The following is an 18,270-nucleotide window of genomic DNA, read 5'->3' as shown; positions in this document are numbered from 1 at the left end:
GAAACACTATAAACAGGTTGATATAAAATGTGTAAAATGAACATCCTACGTACGCTTATTCAAAACCTCACCTCTCTGCCAAATCTCTTAAGAAAATTGAAAAAAAAAGAAAAATTCTCAATGCAACTTGACAATAAATCGTCTTTCACCATTAATGTACATAATTTTGAGAGAAGAATCAATCCCAGTGAAAAATCACTCCACGTTAGGCAAGGTTGAAAATCACAGCTGAATGTCTTTGAGTCCTCAGATGGCATTTCAAGAAAACTGCCATGCTATAAATATAGCCCAAATTTTTTTTTGTCCCGTTTCAAACAAGAATTGGCAAGAATTTTCTTGCAAACCAATTAGTATCCTCTGGTCCCAATTGATTAAAAAGGTTAATCAAACAAAAATTGATAGTAACACAATGATAAATATACTTTGATCCCAACTTTTTTTGGACTTTTTTTAAGCACCAAATCTAAACATAATAAAACTGGTCAGTGAAATGTTCAAGTGGATTAACTAATTCTTTATTTTTAATTGCATTTTACAAAATATCCCAACTATTTCTGGAAACCTGACTGTGGGTGAATTGCATGTCACTAACTGCATGCCTACATCATCATAGAAAATGTGGACTTCTTAAATGATCACTAATACCCTTCATTTGGTGGTTGGGCCAAGTAGAGTCACTGAAGAGTACAACTATTTACTGTAAATTCCAAAGTGTGCAATGTGTATACTCTTATGGAAAAATATTGAATGAAAAAGAACATACCATACCCAATGCCAAGTATGGGCTAGAGGGCTCTACAGCCTCCCATGTGCTACTCTGACATTGTGGAATTTTCTTCTCATTTAATGATGTAATAAATTGTTTCCTTAAAAAATATTTCAGCCACAGATTTACAGATTTACACTCCATAATAATCACCAGTGTGTAAACTGAAGCCTCTCTAAGTGGGATTGTGCAAGTGCAGAGGGAAACCTGTTCAGGATTAACAGCCAGAGGAAACTGTGTGTGTATGTGTGTGTGTGTGAGTGTGCGAGAGCATCTGTCCAATGGTGTGTGTGTGTGTATGTGTCTGAGGGTTTGTGTGGTGCATTTTGGCCCTCCCTCATCCAGCACATACACACTTTTTAGTATTGTATTTTAGTCCTTCTGCTGTTCTCAGCAGTCCAGAATTTGTTTTTGTATTTTTGCCATTTTTAAGCTACTTTACTTTTTGCGTTTTTAGTATCATTACATGATCCTTCTGCAAAAGGTATGGATTATCGCCATTTATTCCACTCTTATCCATAGCTCTGCTACTGTTCAAACTGCTGACTGAGAGACTGAATGAGGAAATGCTCTGAAACTGTTTGAGCTGCTGTAGTGAACAGAGGAAGTGTGAGGAGTCACGCTACATCAGCCTGAAACAATCGGTATGTGCTCTTTAACACATTTAACTACATATATTTAAATATTTATTTGACCATATGGCTTTAGTTATGTGCATATACCTTTAACAATATATAGTAAATATATAATATATAATTATATTGTTTACAATACTAACTGTACCAGCTATTACATTTAAAATTTCAACTAAGCTATAGCACCAATAATGTTAATATGTAACTCTGACTGTAGTGATAGCCATAACTATCTTTAGCTATACAACTTTAAATCACTTGCCGATTTGACAGTACTATTAAACTAAAAAACTATAACTTTAACTATTAAACTCTTGCTATATCAACCAAAGTTCAAACTGCAGTGTTAACATTACCAACTATAATCTAAACTACAGTATTTAAAAGTCTTAACAGTATAGCTTCAGTGGTCATATTTTGTGCTTGAAACCTATATTTTACTAAAACATTTAGAACTTTACCTCTATGAATATTGTTTAATGGTTTAACTATGTAGCTCTATCTGTAGCTATAACACAACTATTTTTTACCAGTAGCATTTGTAGACTTAACTGTAACATTTCAGCTATGTAACATTATCTCTAGCTCTCTAACTATATCTCTTCCCTCTGATACCTTACAGCAGTAACTTTAACCCAATCCTGGTACCATTTGCATGGAGATCTCTTGGGCATTTCATCTCGTTGGGTGTTTCAGACCCTGATATTCATGATGCCCTGGCGCAGCATGCATTGTTCTAGTTAAAAAGACTTGAGGCCATTAAAGATGTGATCGGACCCCTTGTTGTTATGATGACCATGAGGAGGTTGTTCCGTGCTTTTCCTTTGGCGCTTGTGTCCGTCCTTGTTTTCATCATTTTCCTGCAACTGCGGATATATTCTGTCTTCAGTCCGAAGGAGGAGAACAAGCATAGAGAACCTCTTAGACAACATGATGTTTTCATTGCTGTGAAGACCACGGGCCGTTTCCACAGCAACCGCCTCTCGCTCCTACTGGACACATGGATCTCCAGGACCAAGGACCATGTGAATATCTGAGTTTATTCTCTATAAATCTTTGGGGTTAGGTCATGAAATGTAAAATGCACATGTACAACTTAAATTTACATAGGCGTCAATATGTCCTTTAAGCATTTAACTTTAGATAGACCATACATCAAAATTTTATTTTATGTGTATATCTGTGCATGACTTTGACCTTCTGAAAAGGCTGTACATGAGCCTAAGATCAGCATGCTTATTAGAAAGTTTAAGCTAAAGGTGTTTAAAACATCTCAGCACAAATATATTTTAGATGATATGAAGTGGCATTTGTGATCCAGAAATAATCACTTAACATCAGTACCTAAACACGCATGGTTGAATGCCATCAACTCCTCACACCAATGTTCCTGAATCTAGTGTAAAGCCTTTCTTAAAAAAATAGAGTCCCACTGCAGTAAAAAGGAACAACCCCCTGATTAAAACCCTTCACTTTAGAAGATATGCAGGGTGAGTAGGTGTCCACAGGGTATTATCTCTCTTCTAGTCTAGTCTGGACAATTGTTCCACACACTCTGTGTGTGTTTTATTTCAGCCATAGTGTTAACTCTTATCTCTGAATAGTATACAGTTTAGCCTGAGGTGCTGAAGAATGTCCCCCACTCAATATGAGAAGGATGGTTAGATTGGTTGGACACTGTTGGAGCCTGGACAGATAATGGAGGTGTTGGGAAGATCATGTAGTCTCAGTGCTGTCATTAACAACCCACCCCTAATTTGCACTCACTGTTTCCATTTAGAGTGATGCTAAAGACTAAAACTGAATATATTATTTAATACCTATTTTCTATCCACTACCCAGAGGAAAATCTGCAGCTCTGTACAATGAAAAACTAAGAAACTAACACTGTTCATCAAAGAGAAACGACACTGAGCAGCTCTTTACAGCTGAAAAAACATCCCTAGCACTGCACACACAAAAAATGTATTTTTATGTTGATAGGTGTATTTTTATTGTTGTACAGTGAAGGTAATAGTACCAGTTCTATTACTAATACACTAGTGAGTCTCTCATTTGTGGCAACAGGAAGCAGCAATGTGTATGAAAACAGTATCAGGAAGTTCTTCAGTGAGAGGAAGTGTACAGAGACAGGAAGTGGAACAAAAGTGTTGAAATTTGACTCATACATGATCTTTCACACACAAAGTTTAATTTCTCTGTTCCAAACCAGATCATTCTCCCCGCCCCTCATTATGGATAACTGTAGGCTCCTTCAAGATGAACTGCGCCTCAACTTGGTGGTCAGCAAAAGTAGCTGGTTGCATTTGGGAAGATAGGTTAGAGTACAGACGTTAAAATGCACAGCCACCTGCGGCTCTTGTGAGCTCTGGCACATCTCAATGGCATTTCATGACATAAAATACATCATAATTAAAATTATAAAGTATATAAACTTGCTAAGCAAGAACAAGGAATTATACAGTGTTTTTTGTAAAAAAAAGATAATGTAGATTTACATTGTAGAATGAAACTAAACACGTTATACACAAGTTGTCAGTGGAATTTCTAACCAATGAGGATTAAGCTCTGTTGTCATCACTCTGCAGCACCTGCTTAAGTCGAACAAGCCTTTTGACATCCCTGGGATTCAAACTCACCATCTCCCAAAGAGAGGGCCACTCACACTGATCTATTTTCTAAATAATTGTAAGATGCATAAATTAAGTAGTATTTCTGTATTTATTCATGCAATATTTTGTTTACACAGACCTATATCTTCACGGACACTCCAGATGAGGACATTAGCTCTAGAGGTAAGATAAATGCACAAATGTGCTTCCATGTGTTCATTCATTGTCTGTAACCGCTTATTCATTGAGGGTCATGGTGGGTCTGGAGCCTACCCAGAATCACGGGACGCAAGGCGGGGACACACCCTGGAAGTATTTTTGGGGATATTTCATTTCCTTCCTTATGTTGACTCTTAACTAAGACCGTTACCTGTCTAAGCCTAGTCTTGCATGGTACTTTTCCTCACTTAGCATGGCCTAAAACTACTACGAAAACCTACTACTGCAGGAAAAGAAATCTGACTGACATGCAAAAGGACCCATGTGGAAGTGCATATACACGGATACAGAGATTCAATCAGAATGCAACTGACTGAATCATGACAGTATGGTCAGATTAACACGCTATAAATATCAGACTCTTTGTCAACTTGTAGGCGGAGCGTCTGTGGCTGAGACTAGTCTAACTCTAACCTAACTTTAAACACACGTTGTTTTCATAGGACTTTCATAGTACTTCATCACTCATTCAGATAAGCTGGAGCTGAAGTTAGTCATTAGTTTCTATTTAGGGACATGGATCACAATTTATTATTAATTATTGGTTTTGTGTTTGTGTGTATGTGTGTGTGTAGGGTTTAACATCATTGTTACTGGTTGCTCTCCTGAACACAGTCATCAGGCTCTGTCCTGTAAGATGGCTGCTGAGTTTCACCACTTCATGGCCTCCAACAAAGAGTAAATCTAACCATTTTAATTACATTTAAAGCTAATCAAGTTTACTCAAGTTTTATTACGCTTTACAGTGCAAATCACTTAATTAAATTGCTAATATAATCTACTAAGACACTAAACCACTTTACTACAACCATAATATTCTATGACGCTAATCTACTTCATTAATTGCAATTATGTGATTAACTTATCTCTATATCCTGTGTTCTGTAGTAGAAATCTGGTTTAATACAGCACTGATTTGCTGCAATATTAAACTAGCTGACCAGAGAATATATATTTTACTACAACCTTAATCTATTTTACTACAGCATTAATTATTTAAATTAGTTTATTAAAAACTTTGACTTGTTGTGTTATTTACTACATTTACTACAATCTTAATCTAGTTCAACAATTGTGGTTTACTACAATATTAATTTAGTCTTGTACAGCACTAATCTGGTTTACGTAAATATTGTTCTAATCTGGTTTACGTCTTAGTGTTGTTTACCACAGCATTAAGTTTTACTACAACCTTAGACTTGTTTACTAAAGTGCTAATATGGTTTACTGGAACTTTAGTTTACTACAGCACTGTTACTTTATTACAGACTACTGTGAAAATCTTTTTTACTAAACATTATTATAATTTAATATATCACTAATCTGATATAGAATCCTGTAGTTTACTACAGCATTAATTTGGTTCACTACACTAACCTTCTTAACTAATACATTATTTGTATAATAATATTGTATTTTCCATTATAATAGGAAAATAGTTTACTTAATGTTGCAGTGGTAGCAAAATATGAATATACAATATAAAATAAAACTAGCTTTTTCATGCATTTTGACTCTTATTAGACATTACAGCTCTATAGTTATTTTCTAAAAACAAATGTTTTTATGTAAAAATACAGATGGCTGTGTCACGTGGATGATGATAACTATCTGAACCCAAAGCCACTGGTAAATCTTCTCTCCTCTTTCCCTCTGGATGCTGATGTTTATGTCGGCAAACCCAGTCTGGATCGACCAATGAGAGCGCAGGAAATTCTAGAGGGAAACAGAACCGTGAGTATTTCACACGGTCTATCATTACCCATCTCTCCATTGCTCACTTTCTCTGTGATTGCTTCAACCTTGTAGAGTTCTCTTAGGCCACAGATTTGTGTGTGTCCAGATTTAATGATGCTTTCCGACCTGTGTTACTTGCTTGGACTAATTAGTAAAAAAATTCTCAAATTCTTTCATTCTTGCATTGATACAAAAGGATGCAGCATCTTATATTAGAATTAATGTGAAAACAGTTAAGACATCTTTATTTATATAGCACAAAGACAAGTGTCAGCCAAAGTGCTGTAAAGTAAGAAAACCAACTTAAGAATAAATTATAAATTTAGACATGGTGAGATTTCCTATTCTAAAAATAGAATTAATAAAGGGCATAATTTAAATAAATAAAATAGTTAAAATATTAATCAGGACCACACTATCTCTGATGCCAAGGCAAATAAATGATTTTTTAAATTTGTCTTAATTTCTAATGTGGGAGAGGACTTTATGAACAATGGAAGATTGTTCCATAGTTTCAGTGCAGCAACACTGAAACAACCATTAAATATCATTATTAAACCAGGGCTGAGTTAACAGTGCGTGCTTTCTAGGTTTAAAAGGAGCAATCATGTTCAGAATTCTGCCACATGTGCGATTAAAAAGGTTGATCAAATCATCTGTGGTAGTGTCTTTAGGAGGATTTTCAACAGAATTAGCTACGGATGCAAGGTCAGCTGAAAACTGACTGGCTGACTGCTGTGTTATAGTATGAAAAAAAATGTGCAGATGGAGTGTGCTTTGAAAGTGAGTGTGGGATGTTCACATAAAACAAAACAGGCTTGTGGTCAGACAAGCATACATCTGGTTTATCAACATTACACACAATCAAAATAAAATTACCAGATCAAGAGTATGCCCATGCTCATGTGTAGAGCCCATAACAGACTAAGAAGTTAAACTAGTTAATAAGATGCAGAAATTCTGTCTAAAGGTTTGGTATGGCAGCAAACAAGGAAATTAAAATCTCCAAGAATCTAGGTTTTATCAGTACTAGGCAAGTTAACTGTTAAAGAGAAGTCTTGTAAAAAAATCCCTGTTGAACTTGGGGGCCGATACACAAGAACACAGTACAAGGCAGTTCCACGATGCAAAGAAGGACTTCAAAAGTAGAATACTTCTTGACAGTCAAAAACCGGCATTAAATACTGAATCATTTCCCGGTTTAAAAATGGAAGACCGTCACAGGGTTAAAGCCCTGGAATACGTCCAATAACCCAGACCAGGATAAGCAGCGCGTATAAAAACCTCATAGCTTTCCGATAACCTCGTAAAAGCACGTTACCAAAACGGGGAACCACCACTCTAATTCAGTGTACAGGAAATTAGCTTGAGAAAGTGGAGCAGCTGACCAAGTGACAACAAAGTGGAACAGCCGCTGACGCTTGTGTTAGATGGATCAAATTTAAAGTCCAAAAGGCAAGGTAAAATCTAAGGAGCTTCGGTTTTATACAATATTCGCTGGATTGTACTATAGTGTTTATGAATCCAGTCAATAAAGCAATGACAGTCCATAGCTTAGGCGAAAAAAAGGTAAAACACTAAAATGTTTCAACCAAACAAAACAAAGCTAAAAATGCGCCAGCGTTTATTCAACCGGAACCAATCAGAATGTCACCACCATTAAATCAACAATTATATTTTAAGAAATCATGTCTTAAGCTGCTCTCACACTAGATTTTTGCCATCAAAACTATGCAAGCAAAATCCCATTCATTAGATTATAATTTGTCACAAAGGGACAGGGCTCTGAAGTTTTCAAGTTTGCTTGGAGTGACAATATATAGATCCCGACGGTTCTCTTGCACCTTCAGCTTGTCCACAACTTGTGCCCGCACTCAGAGCATATGTTACGTTTGCTGCGCATGCGTGCTTGCAGCTGAAACCTATTTCAGACCTCACCCGGTAACAAGAAATCCTGTTTTCTGATTGCCTGATAGGTCGCTAATTCAAGACTTGAGAGTCCTGCAAAGGGACATCCGGCTAAATACATTTCACAAATGAAACAGCACCCTGGGTTCATGTTTAGTGAACTTTGACATGCAAATTCACTTCCATGATTAGTAGTGTTGCTGCTTTGGCCATGGTGCCTTGATGTGGCAGGGCTTTGTACAGCATTACTGTAATTCCAAAATGAAGGAAACATGGTAACAATGTGTCAACATGAAATTTTGTACTGTAAAGTTCAAGCTGATTATAAAAAAGCTGGATAATCATAAAATGCACTGTCAATCAGGAGGTTAGATTAGTTGTTATACATCATTTGCTGTGTTTTTTATTTATTTATTTATTTATTTTTTAAGGTAGTTCATGGGTTATTTACATCTCCAGTACTATGGGCTGAACTTTGCCCTGCCCATTTTGCAGAGCCAAAAAGGTCATCATTCTGAATGCTAGGAGCCCATCATAGGGATATAAAATAATCCAGCGCTGCAACATGAAACAGTGGAACTGTTCTCTCTGGAAAAATGGAGTGCCATCTAATACATCTGAGATAAGATAATTGATATTTGTGATCCAGAACTAATCATACAACAGTATCTGAACTCACTAATGCTTGCCATCAAATTTGCACAGCAATGTTGCAAGATCTAGCATATAGCTCTTCTACAATAGAAGAGACATACTGTGTTAAAGAGGAACAGGCTCCTTTTAGAAGAAATAAGATTAGGTGTCTGAAACATTTATTTGCCTTAAACATTAAAGCAAAAATATTGTTCTCCTCTGATAAAACCAATGTGAGTTTTAGCCAGTTTGTGTTTGTCTCCACAGCGTGAAGTGAGTTTCTGGTTCGCTACAGGAGGAGCAGGGTTCTGTCTCAACAGGAGACTCACTAAGAAGATGGCTCCTTGGGCCAGGTGAGATATTTGAACTATTTTTACTATATGAATATCCATACCTTTCATAAACAGGTATTCTAAGAGTTTCCCTATCACCAGGAGTTGTGAGTTTGAACCCAAGTGATGCCATAGTTATCTGTAATTTGGATGTGTGGCCCTCAATTTCATTTATCACTCAGGACAATGCTATACAATGCAGAGATCTCTTACGGCATTTTTCCACTGGAGGAAACCTACTGTACACTCTCAGAAAAAAGGTACTGTAGAGGTACATTATTGGTCACTAAAGGTACAAATAGTGTAAATTTACCTTTTAAAGTACAATTAAGTCCAGTTTTGTTTCCTAAAGTTACATTATATTTTAGACTCCAGAAAGAGAGGTGAGTATTTGTAAACGTCCATTAGAGAACTGTGTAAAATATAAAAACATAACATAAATCTTAGAGATGAATTGGGCATATGAAATCATCACAATGCTTAAATCTACAATTAATATAGAATATGGTACAATTATGTTCCCTAACTGAACGTACATGTACAAAATGTACCCTTGAGGTTACCACCACAGTGGCAGCAAAAAGTAATTTAACCTTATACTCAACTCAGCTTTTTTGCTATTTAATTAGGATTTAATCTATTTAATCTGGTACCTAGAGCAGGGTAGTTTCTTTAGTGCCTGCTTGCTCCTGATTCCAAGCGCACCAAGTGTGACATGTAAACCTTGTATAGGCCAGAGAGACTTCCATCCATTCATTATCTGTAACCGCTTATCCAATTCAGGGTCACGGGTGGTCCAGAGCCTACCTGGAATCATTGGGCGCAAGGCAGGGGGGGCGCCAGTCCTTCACAGGGCAACACACACACACACACACACACTCACAGTCACTTTTGAATCACCAATCAACCTACCAACGTGTGTTTTTGGACCGTGGGAGGAAACCGGAGCACCTGGAGGAAACCCACGCAGACACGGGGAGAACATACCAAACTCCTCACAGACAGTCACCTGGAGCGGGACTCAAACCCACAACCTCCAGGTCCCTGAAGCTGTGTGACTGCGACACTACTTGCTGCGCCACCGTGCCGCCCTCCAGCACAAACTATGTGACTAAACCTTCTATCTACAGTAGAGGCCATGTATGTTTTTATAGCTAATAAAACAGAACTGGACAGTTAAAGTTCTCCTCAAACAGTGTTGAGCTGATATAAGGGAAATACCTGAAAAATACTTAGCAGCCAGTTGCCTCAGGCTTGCTGAACTGTTATATGATAAAATGTGAATTAAATGTGTTCTATTGTTATTGTTTACTTAAACAGTGGTCAAATGTTTGAACACACCTCCAGCGTAATACGACTGCCGGATGACTGTGTGGTTGGTTTCATCGTGGAGAAGCGTCTGGGCATCTCAATGATACACAGCAAATTGTTCCACTCCCACCTGGAGAACCTGCTACTGCTCTCACATGGAGATATACTCACACAGGTAAGGCTGCATCACTATACACATGAGATAGACAAAACTGTGAGGTGAGACTGTATACAGTTAAGAAATTTAAGATGGGGACAAATGAGACAACTGAGATAAAATGCAACTGAGACTACAAACAAGTGAGGCTATATTTACAGACAAATGAGACACCAGACTAGTGAGAATTAACTGTATTTTGGTGTAGCAAAGAGAAGATAATGACAATGATGCTATGCATATAATGTCACTGATGTGGTGGTGTGTTAGTGTATGTTAGACTGGTACAAGTATACTCTGACCTTACATCTATAAAAGTGGACTAACACAATGTGTCTAATAGTGTTTACAGTGACTTGGTACCGTGTTTAAAACTCCACTAGCATTGCTGTGTCTGATCCACTCTTACCAGTGTAACACAAACTAACACACCACCACCACATCAGTGTTTCTGTAGAGCTGAGAATGATCCATCTCTCAGATCCTTCAACTCTGTGGTGGTCCTTTAAGGGCCAAACAAAGTATGCAGAGCAATCGATGAATTAGAGTCTGCAATTGGTTACATATATAAACACGATGTATAATATGCTGTATTTATTTTTGTAGGTTACTTTGAGTTATGGGATATTTGAAAATAAAATGAACAGTGTGGAGGTAAAGGGAGCATTCAGTACAAATGAAGATCCTTCAAGGTAAAGCTCTCTCACACACACACCTACTCACACACACCGCAATTACGCATAAAATTATTACTACCTCCTTTACCACCCAAATAATACCTGCAATGTGATGGAACTGATCAATGAAGAATAAAAAAAGTTTGCAGAGCAACATTTAGACTACATTTGGTAATGACAGGACTGCAAATACATAAGATCAGCGGAACTGAGGCAATGGATATTGTAGAAAAAAGAAGTGTTCATTATCTTATGGCTAATCTGTGTGTGTGTGTGTGTGTGTGTGTGTGTGTGTGTGTGAATGGCATGTTTTTGTTTTTCCAGGTTTAGGACTGTCCACTGTCTGCTGTACCCTTTAACCAGCTGGTGTCCATTCCACTCCTAAAAATTAGATGTTCAAAATTAACCAAACAAATGCTTGTGGAACCCCAAGGGCAAATACATGGGTTCTATGGTTAAAAAAAAAAAACCCGAACAAAACCCTGAAAATGCTAATATTCAAAAAGAATCTGTTAAGGGACTTTGCTGGGAGCTACACTTTCATATCTGAAGATTCCATATCTGATTCTTTGGTTCTGTCATGAATATTTAAGTGGATGGCTCTGTAAGTTTTAACATCCAAATAATGTAGAGGTTCTAGAAAGAACCCTTACTTTGTTAAAGCACCTCTACATTATTTGATGTTTCTTTAAATGTTTCTTCACACTCAAAAAACATGATTTTTTTAGGGAGCAAAATGATTTTATTATATGTTTCTGTATTTTTTACATCATTCCTGAAGCAGAACCACACAGTTACTAAAGGAGACCTATACAAATTTAGAAGTCGGACTACTTTGTTACTGAATGAGAATGAAGTAGAATGACAGTTTCTGATGATAATAAAAACAAACAAAAAAAATTTCCTGAGAAGGAAGCACACACTTTTAAAACTAGAACCCCACATTTTCATAGGGAGAACCACACAGTTACTACAGAGGGACCCCCCATTTCCTGAGGGAGAAACTCACAATTCCTGATACAGTACCCCACCATCCCTGCACTTAACAACCCAGTTCCTGGGAACAGTAAAATAAGTTAAATAAATGTAAACCACAAAATAACAGCAGTATTAATCTCACAGGTAGATCTTATGCTCTTGTTTACCGTATTCTTTTCTCCTGATTTGAGCTTGAACTTTATTAGAGATGATTCTGTAAAGTGATTTTGTACATTTTGTGAAAATGTTTATTTTTGCTTTTCTTGTGTGTCCTGCCTTCTGATCCCAAACTGAAAGCACTTAAAAATTTGCGACTGAGAATTCAGCTTTTCACCAGTTCAGCTTTAATGCTGAACATTTATGGAGACAGTATTGTAATAAACGTGCCACAGGCTTTGATTTTTTTTTTTTCTTTAATGAAGGTTATTAATCAAGAATTCAGCCCCTTGGCTCTGCACTCTACACTAAACATTGGAACACTGCAACATTCATTTAAATGAGATCAGGCAGTGATGTTGGATTATTCCTTACACATACTCCTACATCTATGCACTGAATGATCACTGAATTAAGAACACGTACTTTGCCTATTTTATCAGATGCAAAATACAGCAGGACTTTGTAGTTCTACTATTACAGACAGTAGTCCAGTGTCCTGTTTCCGCTGATTAAGAACTAGAAAACCATTCATCTTAACCCAAACTGTGCAGCAACAGATGAGCTACTGTCTCTGACTTTTCATCTACAAGGTGGACCAACAAGGTAGGTGTGTCTAACAGAGTGGACACAGTGGTTAAAACTTAAGCAGCACAGCTGTGTCTGATCCACTTGTACCAGCACAACACACACTAACACACCACTTCCAAGTTAGTTTCACTGCAGCACTGAGAATGATCCACCACCCAAATCATACCTGCTTTGCTGTGGTCATGTGGGGCCTCCTGACCACTGAAGAGAAAGGTGAACTGGAAAATTATAGTGCTCTTGTATGGTCAGTGGAGCTAATAAAATGGGCAAAGAGTGAAGATATAAGGTAGGTGTTGCTAATCCAGTGATCTTCAGTGTATAGACACACAAAGTGCAGCATCCACCTTGATGATGTGATGGCAGTCAGTCCATGCCAGAATCCTCACTATATATCAGGTATTGGGCATACAGGATATAGGAGAAGGCAGGAAACACCCTAGACAGGCAGTCAGTCTGTCACACCCACATTCGAGCTTGTGGACAATTTTGCCTTCTAACATTTTTGGGGTGTGGGAGGAAACTAGAGCACCCAGAGCACCCATGCACACAACAAACTCCTCACAAACAGTGACTCTAGGCAAGGTTGAACCCAGGACCAACGAACCTGGAGCTGTCTGGCAACAACACTCCCTGTAGCACAACCCTGCTGCCTGCAGTATTAGCAGGAGCTCTATCAGTTCAGAAAATACAGTTCCACTGTACACAGTAAAATGCTGGGGCCTTTATACTCTTGTTGGACTCTTGGCACTGGACATAGTGACACTGGGCTCATGTGCACCTGCTTCATGAGCATATAATATTCTTGCAACAATCTCTAAATGAGAAATGTTACCCAAACTAAAACGAATTTAGATAATTTTTAAAAATTAATTATTTATATACCGTGAAACTGCTGAATACTTTATTTTGGCGGTTTCTGATGCTGTTCATGTTCTTGTGTCTGTGCAGTTCACTTTAATGTTGCCCATCTTTCAGAGTTAATTGACTCCAGTGGAACTGGACGGTTATTGATTGGTACATGACCTGCTATTTTTGACCTTCCCCTTAAAGCCTGCCAGTTGCTTCTCTGAATTTATATTCTCTACAGATGACCATCACTGCTTCATCTAAGACCTGAGAAACTCTGATATATCCTGCTCTATGGTGATGTGTAAAAGTGTTGATTTTCAAGGAGAAAATAAGTCGGAATCAACTAAAATATGGTATTTTTTAATGTACATGTTCCATGTTGTTTGTTATGGTTTTGGTATTAGAATAGAAAAATATCAAAAACATGCTATAATTTCAGTAAATAAACAGTAATTTGGTATTAAATGTTAGATGTTCTGTAGATGATGTCTCATAGATTTTCACATAAAAAATGAAGACAAAAGTATAAATTTGACCAAACAGTGACTGCCAAACAGTCCAAAACATAAGAAATTAGACACTAGAGCACCATAACATAACAGTAATACTAAATTAATTGGTATTCATCTATTTTATACATCAAACAATATCCACCTTCATTTTAAAGGGATATGCCCATTATTAATTCACTTTCAGACCCAGCTTCATCATGTTCAGGTTTGCAATAGAAACAGAGCCTGCCCAGAATCACTGGGTGCAAAGCAGGAACACATTGGGACAGGGCAGTAATCCATCGCAGGGCATCGCTCACAAATACCTTTGGACATTTTTGGCAGTGAGGTGTTTGGCAAAGGACTGAACATAGGATCCCAGGTGACTGGAGCTTTGTGGCAGCAACAATACTTGTGGCACATTATTCATTCATGCATTCATTCATTGTTGGTAACTGTTTATATTGATATGAACTTATGGAGGCGCCAATAATTATCTAAACCACAAGAGGGCAGCACTACATACAAAAATATATATCGTAATGATTCGCTGACAGGGAACTCTTCAAGATCTTATCTGTGGAGCAAACAGAATAGGATCAGTCAGCAACCATGAATTATAAAGAATTATCATCTGTAACATTTGATAGTATTAGTGAGGTCATGTACTATTGTTAGAGGATTAGTTCTGGATCAGAAACACCAAGGTATTATTACTCCAGAGAACTCAATTCCACAATACACATTTGCAGTTTGCACTGCTCTGAAGGCAACAGAAAAAAACTGTTTTATTTAGCAGCTTTGCCATCGACGATCATGGGGAAATGCTGTTCTCTCTGGGTTGTTTAAATTCAGATGCTCTGTGTGTGGAATGGCAACCAAACAATGGAGAGCTATCAAATGAAGAAGAATCATACTCAGAATCACTGAGAATTCACTTGCCCAGGCAGCTGTACCATCCATCTTTAAGTCTGCCACCATTGTGCCTGTGCCTAAGCACTCTACTGCTTCAGAGTTAAATGACTTTCGACCTGTTGCACTCACCCCAATAATTTCCAAGTGCTTTGAAAGACTAGTTTTTTCCCACTTGAACTCCTGCCTGCCTGCTATGCTGGACCCACACCACTTTGCCTATCGTAGCAACAGATCCACCGAGGACGCTATCTCAACAGCACTACACACTGCACTAACCCACCTGGACTGTCAGAACTCATATGTGAGAATGCTGTTCATTGATTTTAGTTCTGCATTCAACACAGTGATTCCGTCTATGCTGATATCCAAACTCAACCAACTCAAACTCAACCAACTCAACTCAACTGAACTCAAATGGGTATCAGCACATCACTCTGCTACTGGATTTTAGACTTCCTGTCTAACAGACCCCAATCTGTTAAATTAGGCAACCTTCACTCATCAACCATCACCTTGAGCACTGGTGTTCCACAAGGTTGTGTTCTGAGCCCGATTCTGTACTCTCTCTTCACCCATGACTGTGTACCTGCCTATGGTTCAAACACCATAGTCAAATTCGCAGATGACACCACGGTGATAGGCTTGATTACAGATAATAATGAAACAGCCTACCGGGATGAAGTACAGCATCTGTCCTTGTGGTGCCACAACAATAACCTGGTACTAAACACACTCAAAACAAAGGAGATCATCATGGACTTCAGACGGACTAGGAACCAAGCTCACACCCCCATTTACATCAACAGATCTGCAGTGGATCAGGTGTCCAGTTTCAAGTTCCTTGGTCTCCACATTTCCAATGATCTCACCTGATCCTTGAACTCCTCCGTCCTCATCAAAAAGCAGCAGTAGCGCCTCTATTTTCTTCGGAGTCTGAAGAAAGCTCACTTGTCTCCCAGGATACTAGTGAACTTTTACCGCTGTACCATCGAGAGCATACTTACCAACTGCATCTCTGTATGGTACGGCAGTTGCTGTGCTGCAGACCGCAAAGCTCTCCAGCGGGTGGTAAAAACAGCACAGCGCATCATAGGCACCGAATAACCTACCATCGAGGACATCTACCATAAACGCTGCCTGGGCAGGGCAAGAAACATCGTCAAGGACGTCACACACCCAAGTCATCGACTTTTCAGCCTTTTACCATCTGGCAGACATTACAGGAGCCTCCGTTCCCGCACTAACATGTTTCGTAACAGTTTTTTTCCTGAGGCTGTTATCCTGATGAACACTATTCAGGCACTTTAAACAAACATTGCACAATCATTACATTGCACCTTCTGTAAAGTTTTATTTAATGTATCCCTCAGTACTTAATGCATCACCTACACAATGTTACTTTGTTTACATGTTTTATATTTCAATATGTATATATGGTTACTTTAACTTCCATAATCACAATGTCATATCACAACTGCACTTTAATCACAATCCATAATCATAATGTCATTTCACAACTGCACTTTATGTAAATTATGTAAATAATGTTATATATTGCACTTCTGGTTAGATGCTAACTACATTTCATATATATATATATATATATAATCCTCGATTTTATATCTATAGTACTGCTATGACCTAAAATCAGATTATCAGATCACCAAGATCATAGCAGCAGAACTATAGGTGCCAATTTGCATGTCAGACTGCACAAAACATGAACTTGATGCTGAGTTTTGCTAATGAAATTTTTCACTCTGTAAGTCTGCAACATCAGAGCGCTCACTGCAGTGAATTTCATTAAATAATAGGATTTAACTTGCAAAAATATCACTGATTAACATTTAGTGTGACTGCAGCTTTACAGAAGCAGCTTGTAGTGTTCCATTTCATGTCATTCCTTTCTATTGGAATTATACAAATTGTCCACAATGGGTGTAGCTTAAAGTACTGGAAATCCTTCATTAGAAGAAGTGTTCCTACATATTTGGACAATGTACAGCGGTATGCTGATCCTTCTTCGTTTTTAAGCCACTGACTAATGGTGGTGGAAGTGAATCTCTGTGGAAATTGCTTCCCTTCACACACACTTACTCTTCCCTTGCTCATTATCCACATGGCCGAGGGTGAATTCTCTCCATCCTTTACACCAAATCAAACCCTCCTGAAGGCAGAAGAGTGAAATCCTTTCATCCGTGTGTCTCTAATAAGTCAAATGAGCGGAGAATGGGCAGGGAAGTGAATTCTGGTCTGCCACTTCCAGCTCAGTAATTTAAAACCAGTTTTGTGGGGGATATAACCTCTGCCTTAAAGCTGCTGCTGTATTTTACATTTACATTGAGTTATTTAGAGAATGATCTTATCCACAATGAGGTTAAAAGCCTCACTGACCTTAGGTTAGTGGCTAGGAGAGGATTAGCCCTTACACACTGCTGTAGTGGAGAAGACTGCTCTCTCTACTCTTTGTGTTGCACATTACAAGTAACTGCTGTATCAACCCAATCAACTGCAATCAATTGTATAATTATTTTTATTAAATGGCTTCACAAGAATATGTCTAGCATTTTATCTCCTACTGAGAGGCTTGTTGTCTTGCTACTGTCATTTAGCTTGATGTACAATAATTTGTTTCCTATAAGACACATAAAACATCCACATTGAAGCAAGAATATCTTGTAAAGTGCTGGATATATAACTACAAGAAGCCTATTCATGTGGTTGTCAGTGGCGTATATCTGCCACATTACCAGATGCGTGTGATGCACTGTGGAGGTTCTTACATGTCATACTTTTAGTCATTTAGATTGATACAAAATATAAAACGTATCCAAAAGTAATGTTTATTGATTCATTATTTTTATTTTGCAGTGGATTCAACAAGGTGTAGGTCCCCTCAGGAATGTGGCAGCTCGCTATTGCTTTTTAATGTTTATACCAATTATTGTGTTGTGCCCATGCTTAACTCTATTATAGTGTTTTATTATAGTGTTATAGCGTACACATTTTCTGATTATTCCCAATTAGTAGCACTACTGGACAAGAAAGAAATACCTTTATCAGGAATGTGTGAATAAAAGTGCCCAATGGTTTCACCAATAGCCCCATATCCTAAATATGCTTATAACAGAAGAGTGTGTCTTTAGAGGTCCATCAGAAGTGTGTGCCATCCTGGTCCCTCATTTGTGTGTGTCTGGGTGTGGGTGTGTGTATGGATTTGGAGCCATTTTGTATCTATTTATGTAACTATTTTTTAAATAAAATACAGCAAATGATCTATTCTTACTATTAATATTATTTTTA

General features: G+C 37.8%; 1 protein-coding gene across 2 annotated transcripts; it reads left to right on the top strand.

Annotated features, from left to right (window-relative positions):
* Nucleotides 1-1,142: 1,142 nt before the first annotated feature.
* LOC136676749 (beta-1,3-N-acetylglucosaminyltransferase manic fringe-like) lies at nucleotides 1,143-12,375 on the top strand. 2 transcript variants are annotated; one of them, XM_066653954.1, is made up of 9 exons: nucleotides 1,143-1,410; nucleotides 2,027-2,426; nucleotides 4,151-4,196; nucleotides 4,808-4,910; nucleotides 5,813-5,966; nucleotides 8,778-8,863; nucleotides 10,163-10,328; nucleotides 10,917-11,002; nucleotides 11,312-12,375. In XM_066653954.1, exons 2-9 carry the CDS (start codon nucleotides 2,190-2,192, stop codon nucleotides 11,370-11,372), a joined length of 939 nt encoding a protein of 312 aa, XP_066510051.1. In that variant the 5' UTR covers nucleotides 1,143-1,410; nucleotides 2,027-2,189; the 3' UTR covers nucleotides 11,373-12,375. The 2 variants fall into 2 exon arrangements, with proteins under 2 accessions (XP_066510051.1, XP_066510050.1); XM_066653953.1 differs by having other exon boundaries at nucleotides 2,024-2,426.
* Nucleotides 12,376-18,270: the final 5,895 nt, after the last annotated feature.

Source organism: Hoplias malabaricus, chromosome X2 (assembly GCF_029633855.1).
Source record: "Hoplias malabaricus isolate fHopMal1 chromosome X2, fHopMal1.hap1, whole genome shotgun sequence".
Taxonomy (NCBI): Eukaryota; Metazoa; Chordata; class Actinopteri; order Characiformes; family Erythrinidae; genus Hoplias; species Hoplias malabaricus.
The sequence above is the reverse complement of the archived record's forward strand: the minus strand, read 5'-3'. Positions and strand labels throughout refer to the sequence as shown.

Coding starts and splice junctions, on each gene's coding strand:
- LOC136676749 (XM_066653954.1), top strand. CDS start 2,190: ATGATGACCATGAGGAGGTTGTTCCGTGCTTTTCCTTTGGCGCTTGTG. Junction 4,197..4,807: donor TGAGGACATTAGCTCTAGAG/GTAAGATAAATG, acceptor GTGTGTGTGTAG/GGTTTAACATCATTGTTACT. Junction 8,864..10,162: donor AAGATGGCTCCTTGGGCCAG/GTGAGATATTTG, acceptor TTACTTAAACAG/TGGTCAAATGTTTGAACACA.